The following is a 17,558-nucleotide window of genomic DNA, read 5'->3' on the forward strand; positions in this document are numbered from 1 at the left end:
AATACATATGCTTGTTAAAAATAATTATACATATCTGTTGAAGAAAACTATGCAAAATACATAAGCTTATTTAAAAGTCTGTTGTTTTTGGTTATTGGATAGTTCACTTCCCAGTGACTTCACAAGCATCTGTCTCAGTTAACTTTGGTAACTAAAATAACCAAATCATAATTGTTTTCTGATGTAGCTGCAAAATTAATCTGAAAAAAATATCAAAATAAATCACTTCTTTAAAATGTAGCAAGTACCTGCTCAAAATAATACAGTCAAAACTCAGATGCAGGTTTTAAAGTTGTATCAAACAATAAGAATGCACTTTTCATAGAAAACAGGGATTAAATCAAGGCTTCCTGACCAATGATTTAAATCGTGATGTAAATCAGGATATAAATCCATATGATTTAAATCAAATCCACCATGGAAGGGCACTTTCTTATCCAGGTATCCTCCCCACAACCGTTAAACCTTAAGTGGGGAGGGGAAATCTGCCTTCAGTCATCTTCCTTCTAGCTCAAGCCATATTTTCCCTGACTGCTCCCTCACGTGTTCCTGACCCAGCAGAGGGAGCCGTCCCCTGCCCTCCCGCAGCTGCAGGGCCAGGGAGGGAAGCGGGCGTTTTAGGCCGGTTGTTCTCAACCTCTGCGGAGTGGAGTCCCCCCGCAGTACCAGCTCCTAACTTAAACTTCATTTTTTACTATAGCAGAAGGGTACAGCAGGCCCGTTCCAGAGACCCCAACGCAAGGCAGAATGGTTTCTGCGCTAAGGACTCGCATTTGAAATCTCGGGGTTTATCCTGTGAGTCTCGTTTGCGCCCAGCAATGCCGGCACTACGCGGCAGGGGCTGCATCGCCGGCCTAGTCGCTTACTACCCCTGTCCGCTGAGCGGGGACTGAGGTCAGCGAACCCGGGCCGAGGCCGTGGGTCGCCGCCCCGCGGGTGTAGAGCTGGATTTCTCCCCCAAGAAACGCCAGGGCTGCGGCCCGAGGCCCTAGTAGGGGGATAGGGGCAGGGACAGCGAGGCTGAGCCAGGGCGCAGCAGTGGCATCACACACGTGACCCACTGAGGCCGCGCGGGAGCAGCTAAAGCCGCGACGGCAGAGCTGCCGGCCTCAAGCACTTGAGTCGCGGCATCATCAATAAAGCGCTTTGCCATTGGTTCATTTGTCGGCGGGGATGGAGCATCTGGCAATCTAATTAGTCGCTGCCTGGGACCCACCCCCTACTCTTTCAAGCCCCATCCCTCGCTTTCTGCGGCGGGGGGGGACTGCGGGCGCTATCGGGGGGCGGTTTGGGGAAGTGTCAATCTTCTTTCTGACTCTCTGATTGGTTGATATGAAGAGACGAAGCGACAATGATTGGTTAAAAGGCAACGCCGTTCTGCTTGCCCGTTCAGGGATTTATGGACGTAGCAGGGGAGGACGCTGGTTGGTTGGGTGTGAAGCATGTCACTCCGATGTGCGGCTCTGTAATTGGTTGGCTGGTCAGGCGGTTAATTGGGTGCAGAGAACGTCCTTCTGACTCGGGCCTGGGGCATTGGCGCGAGGAGGCGGCTCGGAATTGGCTACTGCCACGATCTCTCTGGCTCTCTGATTGGCGGGGCGCGGGCGGGCGGCACGTCTCGCTCCCCGTTACCCAGCGGTGCTTTGCGCTGGGGCGCAGCTAGGCCGCGCTGTAGGCGGGATGGCGGTGGCGGTACGCGCGCTGCAGGAGCAGCTGGAGAAGGCCAAGGAAAGCCTCAAGCACGTGGACGAGAACATCCGCAAGCTCACGGGCCGGGACCCCAACGATGTCAGGTGCGGCTGGGCGTGTCCGCTCCGCGCCTGGGCCCCCCCCGGGCTACCCCCAGCGGGGGGAGGAAGGGGTCATGATCCGTGATCGAGGGCGCGGGTGCTTTCCCCCTCGCCCGGCGCGCTGGGCGGCCCTGGCCCGCCTGTGCGGAGCTCTGGGGCGGTCTTCGAGCTCTCTGGGCGGCTCACGGCCTTCCTAATGCACGCTCCGTTTCTTGCAGGCCCCCTCAAAGCAGGTTGTTACCCATCGCAGGCCCTGGTGGAGGTAGAGGCCGCGGTAGTTTACTGCTGAGGTAAGGACCAGCGCTGCCCCTGACTCCTGCGTGCTTCTGCCCTCGCTGCTTCTCCCAGATTTCTCCCCTTTGGGGCCCTGCTGCTAGGCTGCCAGGCACTGCTTGTAGAGCAGCCGCAGGCTCCTCGCTCAAAAGGGCTGGAGCCGCGTGCCTCAGACTTGCGTTTCCCCTTTGGCCAGCGGCTCGGCAGCTTTCGCTTTACCTCTCTTTTTGTCTGTGGAATGAAATAGCGGAGCGGTTTCCTGTAGCAGAGACCTTGGGGAGGTCCCAGCAGGGGTCACATGCTCTCAACTCTAAGCATTCCCATTTGCCATCTCTGGGGGATTGTGCCAGGTGTCTGTGTTTCTGCTAGTGCTTTGCAGCCCCCGATTATGAATTGCTGGGTAAGGTGCTTGGGTGCTGTTGTATAGGGTTCTGTCTGGTGCCTAGATGGGATGTGGGGCTAAGAGAGCCAGGGCTTTGTTACACAGGTGGCTGCTGGAGCTCTTAACCCTTGGATTTGTCCACATGTTAACACCTAAAACTAGTTTTTAGTATGCTTCTCAAACTTACACCACCCCAGGGCATGATTATTTCTGATCTGTGGTACCCAGCTGGTGGTGCACTATTGAGTAGCTAGCTACTTTAGGCTACAGTTTAGTGTTTAAAAAAAAAAAAAAATCCTGCCTCTTCTTCACCCCCCCCCCCCCCCCCGCCTACACACACACACACACACACACATATTCCCAGGGGAGCAGAAAGGGAAGCATTAAGTGTTGCTGCTGCTCTAGGCAGGCTCAGCCTGGAGAAGGGGGTGGGAGGGTAAACTGGTTAACCTTTCTCTGCCTGCTGCTCTGAGACAGTCGGTGCAGGCAGCCAGAAATTGAAGGGGAAGAACTTATGGAGCAGAGGGGAAGACTGTAGTGGAGGGGGGCAGGATTCTTCCTTTCAGACCTCCAGGCTTCTGCTGGCCTGACCTGTGACTCATCCAAATTTGAGCCAGTACTAATGTCCATTAACATTTGTGGAGCTTACAGTATAATGTGTAACAAGGCCCTCAAGTTCTGGTGTTATGTTTGTAAGCGTAATGTTTAGATATGGTTCAAAAGCAAAACTTGGCAGCGTGTCAGAAAAGAGGTATTACTTTAGCAAAAGTCTTCGTTGAAGCCAAAGGATAGAAGTTTTAAAACTGCTAACAATCATAATATATAACTTTGAATGAAATGGATCTGGTGGCAAGAAGTGGAATGTTTTTTGTTTCTCTCTTTAAAATTATAAGTTGGAAGAATTATTTCCTAACATTGCTCCATTTTAAAATGTATTTTCTTTGGTACTGAATAAGTAGACTTACGGGCTCTTTTAACTTTCTTATTTTTGGTGAAAATTTAATACTAATACAGCAGTCTTAAACTGCCCACATTTATAACCTGAGTAACTCTGTTTGCATGAGTAGCCTTACTGAAGCTGATGAGGGGGAGGGGCGATGACACTGCTTAAGTTAGTATTGCTGTTCATGTGAATCAGTGTTTGCAGGATTTGACTTGAAATTAATTGCTCCGTAGAGCAAGAATATTGGCCATTTTATTGGTCTTTGTAAAATGCTGTATTCTTGCTGCTGCCTTTAAATTTATTACCTTTGCCATCTCTGAACAAAAACAGACTTGCCCATGAAACTGTAAACCAGAAGCAGATTTGGGGTTAGGAACTCCTGAATTTGGGATTCCTGACCTGTTCTTGGACATCATCTTTAACTGTTTCTTTTTAGGCGTGGATTCTCGGATAGCGGAGGAGGACCCCCAGCCAAACAGAGGGATCTTGAAGGGGCAACCAGTAGGTAGGTAAAAAAGGAAAAAAAAAAAGTAGGTGTAGAGCCTACACTAGGGTAAATGGCTGTTCTGACGTAGTAAATCTAATGCTCAGAATCAGTAATAGTTTGTGAAATAATCTCAGATTGATAAGCTTCTTCAAGATTGGTTGTTCCAAATCTAACTTTTGATGGTGATGATTTTACAGGACCAGTGTCGGACCAACAGCAATATAACTTTGTCTCAGCAGTCATGAAATCCTGGTTTATTTTTTCTTCTCTGAAAAATATACCTTATGTAGGGCCTCCCAGGAAAGAAAAATTGCATTTTTTTTCTGCATTATCAGTCTTGATTTATACCTTCCATAATTCTGATGGGGGTAAAATTGGGTGTATATATTTATTTTAATGTTAATGGAAGCATTTAGATATGTGGATTATATAGTCCTACAATTCTCTTTATTTTTTCGCATGTCACCTTTAATAAACAATTAAAGGAATGTGTAACTGATTTTTGTTAGGCCTTTTAAAGATGTTCATTTAAAGCTTCTCTATTTTTGAGTTGCCATATTTAAATGTCTTACCATTATCACCACAAGATAAGAGGGGTTGAATGTTGAGAGTACATGGGACTTGCTTGCCAGTATCTGGGCCTTGGTAAGGACTTTATCTTTTTGAAACCTTACCAGTTTTATTGACAAATGAAAATTTATATGAAACTTGTCCCATTTAAATATATTCTGTAGAAGCAGGTCTTTTTTTTTTCTCAAATTTTGATTCACTGCAGGCTCAGATAAGATTTAAGATATGCCTCCCTCAATGTGCAGTTTAAGAGGAGTTAAATCTTTTACCACTTAATACAGAGCTAAATACTCGTTCAGTAAAACAAGATTTAGGTTATATGTATTTGTATTTTAAGTAGCTTCTGTACATTACCTGTTTTAGGAGTGTGTAGAGCTGATACTTTAGGCTGGATCAAGTGAAAGAGAGAGCCTCGTTCCTAACTTGTGCCTGCTGCTCTTCAGTCAGCCCTTATTCAGCAAAGCACTCAGGGTACTTGGCTCACAGGCCTAGCCTGTCAAGCCATGCCATTCAGTCCTCATTGGTCCCCACAGGTCCAGAAACTTGGCTGCCGGGCAGCAGTGGCAGCAACTGCCAATCCCCTGCTGCCAAATGTTTAGGCCCATGGGAAACCCTGCAAGCTATATTACACACTAGAGTAGTGTGCAGAGGTGGCCCAGGCCTGATCTGGGTACACAGGGGCTGGCTGGAAGCAGTGTGGGCCCGAAGGAGGCAGTGTGAAGCCCTTCTTCAGCTGCACAGGACTGAGCAAGGCAGCACAGGGTCCTGATCCAGCTGCATGGTGCTGAGGAAGACGACACAAGGCTCTGTGCAGGGCTGAGGGAGGTGCAGTGCATGGCCCTGATTTGGCAGCATGAGGCTGACGGAGGCTCATCCAGCCGACGGCACCCAAAGGTTAAGCATCAGTGGTTTAACTGCTTATGAGCTTAAATCACTGTTTCAATTACTAAATTGTAATTTGAGGCTGGGCACATCCAGATGACCACGAACATGTGGTATGTGGCGCTGCAGACCCATCTGCAGCACCACATATTGTACATGCTGCACATGCAGGTGTTCTCTGCATGGCTACTTTGCAGCATGGGGGAATTCCCATGGTCAAAACCACACTTTAAAAAAAAAAAAAAGAAAAACCAAAATGGGGCAGCACATGTGCTGCCCCAAACTGGAGCCTGGCTGGCTGGAGAGACATTCCAGCTGCCAGCTAAAGCTTTCTGCTGCAGGAGCACTGCAGCTGCAGCTCCTGGAGACCCCCAAGACCCCAAGTAAGGCTGATGGGGCCAGCATATTGCTGTATGCCAGAACATAAGTGGCACAGGTGTTTCCCAGAAGACAAGTAGCAGTGGCACTTGTCCCCAGGGAAATGCACACTCCTGCTCATGTGGATACACCCTGTGGTCGCATCTAGACAAGCATGGATGCATAGTATGTGGCACCACAGACCCATCTATGGTGCCAAACACCACATGTGCAGGTGTTCCCTGTGCTGCTACCTTGCAGCACTAGGGCTGGGGGGCATGGGAACAGTTGGCCCTGGGAGATCCTGGAGTCAAAAAAACCCACACTTTAAAAAAGCGGGGTGGCACACTTGGCAGCATTGCAGGCTGTCCAAAACCAAGCCTGGCCAGCCAGAGCCACACTGCAGCTGCTGACCAGGCTTCCTGCCGGGGCATTCCCCAAGGAGAAGTAGCAGCAGAACAAGGTGTGCCCTACTACTTGTCCTCAGGGAAACAAACATCCATTCTTATCTGAACGCAGCCTATGGATCTATTTTTAGTAAACCCATTTTCCAAGATTTAAACATTAGAAAAATGATCTAGGTTAAATTCTCACAAAATTCACTGTTTTGATTCTTTGAGGAGTATTTTGTTGTAATTTCCTATCCAGTAGTCTGTAAAATTGTGATGTTTCCAGAAATTTGTGAGAATTTCAGCATTTTTAGATTACTTTGACAGCATCTTTTCCCTGAAATGTCAAAGTGGTTTATGAATCTGAAAACGCTTGAATGGTGTCCTCAAATAGTTATGTGAATATGATACTGAATTTTTTAGACATTTGATCAGCATAGGCAGAGAGGTTAGTGGAACTGGAAGTAATATCTGTGGGTACCACTACCTTGGGCATTTGATAAGCAGCTAAAGAAGCAATCCTATCTCTTAGCCTATTAAATGGGTCTTAATGCAGTTCTTCTATACGATAATGCTTAAATTCTCTAAGTGAAGCTGCAGAACTTAGTCTTAATACTCTTGGCCATGATCTAAACTACTGGAAAATTGTGCAAAGTTGGTTTTCACAACATGCGGTCTTGGGGGTAGTGCCAGAACATAGAACATATTTGAATAAGTTTCTCAGTTGTCTTTGATAGTTGTTTTTTGTTTGTTTTTTTTTTTAGGCTGGGTGGAGAACGTCGGACAAGAAGAGAATCACGCCATGAAAGCGACGCAGAGGATGAAGATGTTAAAAAGGTAATCTATAGGGACCTACTGAATTCATGGGCAGCCAGTTATACAGTTGGGGCCCCCAGTTTTGTGGCTATATCCCAGCTGGGGCTTACACTTTGAAGGTGGAGCAAAACGGACCTCCCACACCTCTGGACTGAGGGGCACCTTAAGTCCTACCCTTCCCAGGCACTGATTGAAAGCCCCAACCTCCAGAGCATGGCATGCAAGGCCATTTTACTTGGCATACCATATCTGGCCACAGAGCCCAGGCTGCTCACTTCAGGGAGGCTGCAAGCCTTGCTGCAAGTAGTCTGGGCTCCGTGGCCAGTAGTAACTGCCCAAAGCCCAGATGGATGTGATGGGCAGTTGCCAGGTTGGAAGTGGCTGCGCCAGGGTCTGGAGTCCTGGCCCGGCTCATTGCTTTGTGGACCTCACAGACCACTCTGGGGAAGGGGTTAGGGCTGTGCTCCACTGCCAGGGGCTGCATGCCCACAAAGCCTGCCATCTTTGTGGGAGGCAGTAACGGGCCGCAGTGGGGGAGCAAGGGGGGCACATCCCTACCCCCATCCCAGTCCTGTTGGGCCCAGCTGCAAAGGGTAGGGTGAGCCGTGCGAGTGCAGCAGCCCTGTGCAGGAGGGCTCTGGTTCAGTGGCTCTGGCCCCCCCTTCCCCCATGTGCCTCTCCTGGGACAAGCTATGGGGCTGGGGGAAGGTGCTTGCAGATGGTGGCTGCCCCAGATAGTCCCAGGGCAGCTTCTCTTCCTACACCCAAGCACTAGTGGGGCAGGCCAGTCTGTGCTGCCAGTCTCTGCTTTTGCTCCGGCTGCACAGAGCTGGGACCTGGGCCACTGCCGTGGGGTAGCACAGGTCTTAACTGTGGCATTTGGCCTCCTTGCAGTCCAAGGGAGTGTTAGTGGGATCTGCGCTGCCCCTGCACGTGCAGCTGGAGCCTGGTCTGCAGTGGAGAATGGGCTGGTCCCTTCCTTGCCATGTTCCTGCCAACAGTGAGTGGGGTCTGGGCTCCAGACCCCAATGAAGTACAGGCACGTAGCTACCTGCTGTGAGCAGTCCAGTGCCCCAGCAGGCAGCAAGGGCCTGCCCAAAGCCCAGGTTGCTTGAAGCAGGCAGCCATGAGCCTCCAGGTGGCTGCACTGGGGTCAGAAGCCTGGTCCCACTTGTTGCTGGCAGTGGCTGGAAGTGCACCTCATGGTGGACGTGGTGAAGGGGCTGAGGCTAGGGCTGTTCTGCCATGACAAGGATCGGATCTCTTGCAGCTCCCCCACCTTCCACTTCTGGCTGGCTCCTGGACTGAGCTGACCTCGAGCTGAGCCTCTGATTTGCTGTGCTCCATCTGTCATCTCCCTCTCCACTTCAGGAGAAGGGGACGTTTAGCTGGCTTTTTTCTGGTATTTCCACTCACCCCACCCTCCGCCCCTTTCCAGGAGATGGGCAGTTTGCCCCTTTTTTTTGCTCTCTTCCCCTTCCCCCTGCCCTTCTAGGAGACAGCTTTTTGCCAGCTCTTTACTGGCTTTTTTCATAGTCGGTTCCCCATGAAAAAGTGCGGAGAACTGGCTGTTTCACAGGAAATAGTGAAATCATGTATTTGGTAGGTCCCTAATAATGTGGGAAAGTGTAGAACTGGGTGAGAAAAGCACGTTAATGGAGCACAGATTGAGTGTGATGTTCTTCTTGTAGCCGGCGTTGCAGTCTTCCGTTGTTGCTACCTCCAAAGAGCGAACACGTCGAGACCTTATTCAGGATCAAAATATGGATGAGAAGGGAAAACAAAGGTATCTAGAAATCCTTTTGCTTAATAGATATACAGTGTTTTGGTGTTTTTGTTCCTAATGTAAAACTTGATTTTACATTTCTGAAATGTATGGTTTAAGCTTATATGTTAAGGATGACTTTGAAGAGCTGCCAGAAGAGTATAAACTGGGCCTATGTGAACCTCTTGAAGTGGAATGGGCACAGTCATTGTCAAATATTGCATGTCATTTTGACTCATTAGCAGGGATTTGGGTTTTCATTTTCCCATAGGGGGAAAAAACATGGATTTTCCTTTCAACCCCCGAAACGTGGATTTTTTATTTTAAGAAAAGCATGCAGATTTTCTACTTCTGCAAAGAGCTGTCTGCAGGCTGGCAGAGTTGCAGCTTACAAGGGGCTGGGGGGGCAGCAGAAAGAGGATTAGTCAGGCTGGGGGCCCTACTTGCACACATGCACATGACTGCCAGGCAGCCTAGAGAGCAGCTCCTGCAGGTAAGTCTGGAGGAAGGGGATCAAGACCCCTGTATGGAGGGTGGGCATTGGGCAGGGCTGTGGTTGGGGCTGGGGCAATGCGTGACATTTGGGGGCAAAATGCACAGCTACAGGGCCCCAGTGGGGAGCAGGAGAGGGCCGTGGGTAGCCACCCTCCTGGGGGCGGGGCAGGCATGTGGCATTTATCAGAGACATCATGGGCCAAAAGAAGTCGATTGCCAATAATGTAAATTTTCATTTTATCTGGGCTAGTACAATATGGACCAATATATTGGTGCAGCTCTGCAGAAAAATAAGATGGAATGTGCTTGCTGTCCAAATTTATTGAGAACAGAGGATACCAAAGAAAAATGTACTTATCAGACTTCTGTTTAATTTTTAACAGTACTTAAGAATCACTGAAGAAGCCTGTGTGGTACTTTTTTTGAGTGAAGTCATGATTAGAAAAACATCTGATACGATATATTGTAAAAGAATCCGTACCTGTCAGTTGGATCTTTTCTGTTTCTATTTCAAGCTCGCCATTGTCTTTGAAACATTACATATTATGTCTCCCTATAACTCTGCTTTAATTTTTTTACTCCTTTTATAGCCTTATGTTCTGTTATTTTTCTGTTCATCATTATTTGCATTATGGTAGGTTGTAGAATTTCCAACTCATTCTACTCCACATGTGTTGAATATACAACAGATAGCTGAATCTGCTGTGCTCACACACAGCCTTCTCCCAGTCTACAGTTTAACACACTTGCTTCAAAAGCATCTTGTCTGTAGCTACTTGGTCCACATTTTAAATGTCTTGGGGGAAATCAGGAGCCTGATCTGGAGTAAGGAGCCAAGTGGAAAACTTATTTATGATAGGGCACAGATATCTGAACCAGCACCTCCCCTTCGTATTCTGGTGGGGAGTTCATAGAATCATAGAAGTAGGGTCAGAAGGGACCTTGTAGATCTTCAAGCCCGACCCCCCGCCTGGGTGGGAGAAAAAGACTGGACTCAAATGAGTCCAGCCAGGTAGTCATCAAGCCTCTTCTTAAAGATCCCCAGGGTAGGAGCCAGCACCACTTCCCTAGGAAGTTGGTTCCAGATCCTAGCCGCCCTCACTGTGAAGTAGTTCTTGTGGATGTCTAATCTAAATCTGCTCTCTAATAACTTGTGTCCATTGTTCCTTGTTATGCCAGGGGAAACAGCATCTCCCCTAAACTCTTCTGGTCCCCCCCCACCCCCGTGAGTTTATAGACAGTCACTAGGTCCCCCCCATAGCCTTCTCTTGTGAAGGCTGAACAGGTTTAGGTCCTGCAGTCTTTCAGTGTAGGGTCTGCCCTGTAGTTCCCGGATCATGCAGGTGGCCCTCCTCTGGACCCTTTCAATGTTGTCCACATCCCTCCTGAAATGGGGTGCACAGAACTGAACACAGTACTCCAGCTGTGGCCTGACCAGTGTCGCATAGAGGGGGAGGATCACCTCCCTGGCTCTACTTGAGATGCACCTGTGGATGCATGACAAGGTGCGGTTAGCCCTGCCAACCGAGACCTCGCATTGTCGGCCCATGTTCATCTTGGAGTCAATAATGACTCCAAGATCCCTTTCTGCCTCCGTGCTCTCAAGAAGGGAGTTTCCCATTCTATAAGTGTGCTGCTGGTTTCTACTGCCTAAGTGCAGCACCCTGCACTTGCCAGTAGCCTGTCACATGTTACAGAAGCACTTCCTAAAGGGAAAACCTTCGTATTCTTCAGAACAAAATGTCAGATTGTGGATTTGCCAGTATTCTCTGGGACTTCATTCCGCAGACAGGTCCATTTGATACAAGACGACTTGTCCTTGCTTCTGGATTTGCAGCCAAGCCTGCAGGTCTCTTTCCTTTCCTCTCTACCTTTTGCCACTGCATTTGAACCTTGTGGCATCTACCAGGTTGATCAAATAAACTTATTTGGACATTTATCCAAGAATACAGGGCTACAGAAGTTAGTAGGAGGGGAAGGTAGGGAATATTATAGTAAGAAAGTAATATTCCTAAGAGGGGCAAAAACAGGCCTATGTAAAAGTGGAGGATTAAAGAAGAAGATGCCTTAAAATAGGTGGGGTGTGAAGGGGGTCAGCTTATGTAAATGAGGTATATTCTAAAAAGTGACATGATTCTGCTGAGGTCACACAGTAAACGAGTAATAGAATAGATCATCTGTTCTGCCACCTTTCTGCTCATGTTGTAGACAACACTTTCTGCTCATATTTTGAGTGGGTTTTTTTATTTGTTTGGGGGAGGAGGGAGGAGTGTGCTATTTGCAGCAGTATCCCACTTTCAGTCTTTTTTATGGGTCATTTTTTTCTGTATTATAAACTTTATGCTGACTTTCACAGTAATTATTTTTTCTCATACTTTGTCACCCTAATTATCTGTTACGTTATGAGGTTTTCTAGGCAGAGACATTTTCTTATCTAATTAGGTAAAGTACCCTACACAGATTAATATGACTTGTATAAATAATATTCTACGCTGTTGGCATAATCCTTATACGCTGTTGCTAATTTACTGCTGACACTGCCCTTTTAGAAACAGGTGCTACTAATGGGAAGTAATTTCTTTCACTGTTTAGGCAGACAGACCTTTTTTCTGAAGTTAAACGGAGCCTCTAAACTTTTCTTTTTTTCTTTTAATTCAGGAATCGACGTATATTTGGCTTGTTGATGGGTACTTTGCAGAAATTTAAACAAGAGTCCACAGTTGCTACTGAAAGGGTACTTATTTCTTTTAATTTTATGACCTGAAATCTGTTCCACGTAAGGTAAAATTAGGTACTTACTGTTTCAACGCAAGGAATGAAAATATCTGTGGCAGGTGCACTGATTTCTTTTCTTTTCTTTTTTAAGTGCCAAATTCTGACATTTAGTACCTAAGAGTTTAATTTAGCTTTTAGAGTTACTTCTAACTGCCATATATAAACATTGGCTGAGGACTCTCATTTGTGATTTCTTGCTGTTCCTCAATTTAGTGGAATCCCTGTATGGTCATGACCTGGATCTAGGTTTTCTGTTTCCCACAGAAAAGCAAAGAAAACCACAGATTTTACTGGAGGCGAATGTAGATTTCTCATTTTAGTGGAGAAACCCATGGATTGTGCATTTTTGCAACAAGCTCTCTGCAGGCTGGCAGAGTTCCAGCCTGCAGGGGGCACCACAGGTCAGCAGCTCCCATGCGTAAGGGTAAGGGGCATGGGGTTAGAAGCCACCTTAGCGGGGGAAGCAGTTGGGCAGGGCTGGGGCTACTGCCCAGCCAGGCAGGGCCTGGGGCCCAGGGCTGCAATGTGCAACCTCAGGACCCTGGTGGGGAGCAGGATGGGGCTGCAGGGAGCAGAACAAGGCCATGAGGGCTGGCTCCCCAATGCTGTACACACTCCAGAGGAGGGGACCTTTGCCCCCCACATCTGTGTGCAGGTGCAGGCTGCCCACTTCAGGCTCCTGCCCTGCTGCCCTCCCCTGGGGCCTCCGCAGCCCAGTGTCTATAGCCCGGCACTGCAAAGAACAGTGAGTCAGGAAAGCTTCTTGCTGTTGCAAGCTCCATGCTGCCCTGGCGACACGTCCCCTGTTAACAACCCCATGCCGCCAACCCCGCTGCAGCCATGTGTGCAGGGGATGCATGGAGCTTGGGGCAGCAAGCTACATTCCTGCGCAGCCCTGTTGTTCTTTGCAGCACCAGGTCACGCATGCCAGGTTGCGGAGGCCCTGTAGGAGGGCAGCAGAGCAGGAGCCAGTGCACAGCCCCTGCCCCCAACACAATCTAGGGGGCACAGGGCCCCCCTCCCCCCCCCGGGGGTGTGCTCAGCAGTGGGGGAGCCAGGCTCTGCTCCACTGCAGTGGCAAGGGGCACCAGCAGGGCTGTGGGGAGAGGAGGGGGAAGTCAGGGGCACCAGCAGATTTGGGGGGGTTTATCGAACAATTTACTATTTTTATTAGGGAAAACCAGGATCACTGATCATGCTGCTTTCAAATCACCATATATCATGTTTTACCATAATTACCGTAATTGTAACTATTCTACTACCCTCTCTTAGTTCTGTAGTTCAGCACAACACTAAGCTTCTGTGCACCTAATTTCCTTAATGAATGCATGTGTTTTTTATATTCATTGATTTTTATCTGAGGAGTTTTATAATGCACATAGCTTCAAACACTGGGAGATACCTTATGCAAAACTACTGTGAGATTCTTTAACTATATATTTTTCAGCTTTTGTAAGTTAGCATCAGATCACCAGTTTAATAATAGAAACACAATTAGGGATCTGTATGTTGTCAACATATTCAATATTATTTAGATACAACAGTACTAGTACCTATTGCCAATGTCAGCTTTTAGTCAGACATCTCTTTTTCTGTGGAAAACAACTTAAAACATGTGTCTGAGCTCCAGAATTTTTTTTCTGACAACTTTTTTATGCATTTATATATCAGGGGCAAAACTGGAGTGAATATAGAGTGAATATGAAACCAGCCTGAATAGCAGCCTGAAAAATCCTTCCCCCCCTTTTGTTTTTTTTGTTTTGTGAACCTGTAAATAACTATCATGCAGTGAAACCTTGCTGGTTTTGTTTTTTGTTTTGTTTTTCCTTCATCATGTATATAATCATAAACTGAGTTCAGAGTAAGTTAGTTTCTAAATTGTGTAAATTTTTGTTAAGAAAAATATGTCTTGATCTTCAGCAAAAGAGGCGTCAAGAAATTGAGCAAAAGCTTGAAGTACAGGCGGAGGAGGAGAGAAAGCAAGTTGAAAATGAGAGGCGAGAATTGTTTGAAGAAAGACGTGCTAAACAGACAGAATTGCGGCTATTGGAACAAAAGGTCGAACTTGCTCAGTTGGTAAGTCTTACATTTTGGAGGAGGCAAGGAGGGTTCCTTTTGTTCTTTTGCAAAAACTATATTTTGAGCTATTTAACACTCTCTCCTTTTTTCTCAGCAAGAAGAATGGAATGAACATAATGCCAAAATAATTAAATATATACGAACCAGGACAAGGCCCCATCTGTTCTACATACCTGGCCGGATGTGTGCCGCTACACAAAAGCTAATGGAAGAGTCGCAGAAAAAGTTGAATGGTAGGTGGTTTATTTGGGAGTCGCTTGGCAGTGTCTCCCTGTCTCAAATGAGATATTCTACCTCTTGCTGTACATGTTCTTTTTCTTTTTTTATTTCTTTTCACTTAACTTCATTTTCTTGTCATTGAATTAAAATACTTATCTAGCCTAAGAAAACAGGGTTATCTAATTCAACTATTTGTACCAATGCAGGGATTTACTCTTTCTAAATCAGATAGCCTCTTAAAAATTTCTAATGAAGGCCATTCCACAGTTTAAGTATCTTGTTTCAGTGTTCTACTCTTATGTGGAGGTTTTTCTGAAATTTGATCTGAATCTGTTTTGCTACAGATAGAGAAACACTGTGACAATCTTATTTATGGCAACCATTCACATTTTTTTTAAGCTGTCAAGTCCCATTAGTTTCTTTTCTCCAAACTAAACGGACCTAGGTTTTTCAACATTTTCCTTGTACAGTTTGGTTGCCCAGCTATTGATATAGATTTATGCTCTGGGAGGTCTCTAGCTTCTCAGATGTTCTTGTAAAGTCCTCGAGTTAAGGTATAACGTATGTCAAGTAGAATGGTGTTATCACCCTCTATGACTTACAGATTATACTTCTGTTAATGCAACAGAGACTTATTGTTATTGTTTTTTTAAAGATGGCATTAGATTGCTTGCAGAGATGAGTTTTTGATATACCACAACCACCAAGACCACCTTAACAGTGCTCCTGGCATGTTGTACTTATGGTCAGTGGTGATTTTGTGGTTAGAAGGTGACTTGTGATCATTAAATCAGTAATATCTAATGACTTTTTTAAAAGTTTCATTTATCTAGTGCTGTATTTTAAAAGGAAAGTTCTATGAAAATGTCTCTTAATTAAACATTTGAATAAGCTATAGTCCTTGCTTCACGTTATCATCCATTACCAAAGCTTTCACAACTTCGTTTCTGTAGATACAGCACAATTTTAGTGCTTGTATGATCACTTAGTGCTTGAATGATCACTTTCTAGTTAAACTTATGAAAAAGGTCTCTTAAATACACACACACATATGCTTTCCAGAAGAACTGAGTTCCTTTTCCTTTTCCTTTTTAGGAAGCAGTTTCAAGCAGAACAGTACATATGACATGTTTATGTCATACTTGTTTATGAAAGGAGAAATTATTAATTTAGTTGAGTCCTAGTCAAATGCATCTTCCTACTTACTGTCTTCTCCCCCAGTGCCACTTCTGTTTTGGGATTTATATCATTTGACTTTTTTCTACAAGTCAGATTAAGTTCTAGTTTAAAAATTGGTGCGTCTGCCTGGATATCTGACCTGATGAAAACTTGATTTTTAACACCTAATTTGTTCTTACTGTTTCCATTTCATTCACATTAGCAGTGCCAGTAGCAGAAAAGTTCCAGAAAATGAAAATGTTTTGCTATTTGGTTTCCAGATATGCTAATATTTTTTCATTAGTTTTAGTCTAGTCTAAAAATGGAAATGCTTCTAGTGATCAAGTGTGACAGTTCTTTCATTAAACTTAATTTTTTGGGGGTGGTGGTTTAACTGATTAGTATGCTCTTTGCTGACTCTATGGGTAAATTGCCACCTCTTGGATTGCACTTGAATAGACTAAACACAAGAGAGACCAGGATTATATTATTGTGCGAACAAAATAGCCATATAAATCTCAGCACAAGTCAGCAAATAGTTACACTTGACTTGTAACTTCTTCAAATATGCATCCGAGTTTTACTGTCTCATTTGCCTCTTGCTCTTCAGCACTGTTTGAAAATAGACGCAATGAATTTGCAGAGCAAATTAACAAAATGGAGGCCAGACCCAGAAGACAATCTGTGAAGGAAAAAGAACAGCAGGAGGTGCAGAATGAAGAAAAGAAGGAAGAACAGAACAAGGAGCAGGAAGAGGGTAAGGTGGCTCAGCAGGTGGAAGAGTTGGAGACAGGTAACCAGAACAATGATGTAGAAATGGAGGAGGTAGGTGAGGACAGAGGAAAAGCAGGTGCAGGTTATAGTGATGCAGAGAGAGAGCAGGAGGAGGAGGAACAGAAACATGAAATGCAGGTTAAAGCAGAAGAGGCAACTGAGGTGTTGGAGAATGACAAGCAGCAGGATAGTCAGCAGGAAGATGTTCTGATTGTGAAAATGGAAGGTGACAGGATTCAGTCAGTGGATAATGAGCAAGACATGGTGGAAGTTAATGAGGCAGATAGTGTAGAACATTTAGAAAATGAAAATGGCAAAGTTGACCTAGAAGTTGAGTGTGATGCTCAGCCAGAAAAAGTGTGTGACACTCCTTCCCCTGAGAAGGAGAAAGCTAACAAACCAGAAACTGACGCTGAACCTGAAGAGAAATGGGGAAAGGAATCTGAAGCCCACCCTGAGACTGAGACTGAGGTTCAGCCTCAGCCAGAGGCTGTGCCACTGCCACAGCCACCTCCGTTGTCTCAGTCCGTTCAGGATCAAGAGCCTCAGACGGAAAAGAATGAAGCCACTGTGGTGTCTGTAAAGGTGGTTGAGGCACAGACAGATCAAATTCAGGCAACAGGTGTAGAAATTAAGAGTAAGACCAGGAGTAGAAGCAGGGGTAGGACACGGAACAAATCTAGCAAGAGTCGAAGTCGTAGTAGCAGTAGTAGTACTAGCAGTAGTAGTTCAACCAGCAGTAGTAGTGGAAGTAGCTCTAGCAGTGGCAGCAGTAGTAGTCGCAGTAGTTCTAGCAGTAGTAGTAGCACTACTGGGAGTAGCAGCAGAGACAGTAGCAGCAGTAGCAGTAGCAGCAGTGAGAGCAGAAGTCGAAGCAGAGGAAGGGGTCATAATAGGGACAGAAAGCGCAGGAGGAGCGTGGATAGGAAGCGAAGGGATATTTCAGGACAAGATAGAAGTCACAAGTCTTCAAAAGGTAGTAGCAGAGATGCAAAAGGCTCAAAGGATAAAAGTTCAAGGTCTGATAGAAAGAGGTCTATATCAGAAAGTAGTCGGTCAGGCAAAAGAACTTCACGGAGTGAAAGAGACCGTAAATCAGACAGGAAAGACAAAAGGCGTTAACAGAAGAGACCAGGCTTCCCTAGCCTAATCTTTGCAGCAGAAGATTATTTGAGTAAAAGGATTCCTTATGAGGAGGAGGAGAAGGCTGCCTTAACAATTGCATGCTGTAAAAAATCTTTTGGAAAAATGCAGACTGTTTACCAGACACTCTTGTACTTTTTACATAATTTTGTAAAGGGTAACTTATCAAAATTATGTGAAGTCCCCTCTTCCCAAAATGTAAGAAAAATAAAAAAATTAACCCCCCCTTTGCATTTTTTAAATACCCTGTACTCATTAAGA

The 17,558-nt window shown here is 45.9% G+C and overlaps 1 protein-coding gene across 1 annotated transcript; it reads left to right on the forward strand.

Moving 5' to 3' along the window:
* Nucleotides 1-1,507: 1,507 nt before the first annotated feature.
* PNN (pinin, desmosome associated protein) lies at nucleotides 1,508-17,558 on the forward strand. The gene is made up of 9 exons (XM_090033647.1): nucleotides 1,508-1,793; nucleotides 2,009-2,080; nucleotides 3,825-3,893; nucleotides 6,838-6,910; nucleotides 8,581-8,675; nucleotides 11,808-11,883; nucleotides 13,845-14,000; nucleotides 14,098-14,236; nucleotides 15,991-17,558. Exons 1-9 carry the CDS (start codon nucleotides 1,681-1,683, stop codon nucleotides 17,274-17,276), a joined length of 2,079 nt encoding a protein of 692 aa, XP_089889773.1. The 5' UTR covers nucleotides 1,508-1,680; the 3' UTR covers nucleotides 17,277-17,558.

Source organism: Crocodylus siamensis, chromosome 2 (assembly GCF_052110815.1).
Source record: "Crocodylus siamensis isolate JL-2025a chromosome 2, ASM5211081v1, whole genome shotgun sequence".
NCBI lineage: Eukaryota > Metazoa > Chordata > Crocodylia > Crocodylidae > Crocodylus > Crocodylus siamensis.

What these genes read in the sequence shown, in the direction of transcription:
- PNN (XM_090033647.1), top strand. Translation starts at nt 1,681, where the DNA reads ATGGCGGTGGCGGTACGCGCGCTGCAGGAGCAGCTGGAGAAGGCCAAG. An exon ending in CGCGGTAGTTTACTGCTGAG is followed by an intron (nt 2,081 to 3,824) that starts GTAAGGACCAGC and finishes GTTTCTTTTTAG; the next exon opens with GCGTGGATTCTCGGATAGCG. An exon ending in AGGTCGAACTTGCTCAGTTG is followed by an intron (nt 14,001 to 14,097) that starts GTAAGTCTTACA and finishes CTTTTTTCTCAG; the next exon opens with CAAGAAGAATGGAATGAACA.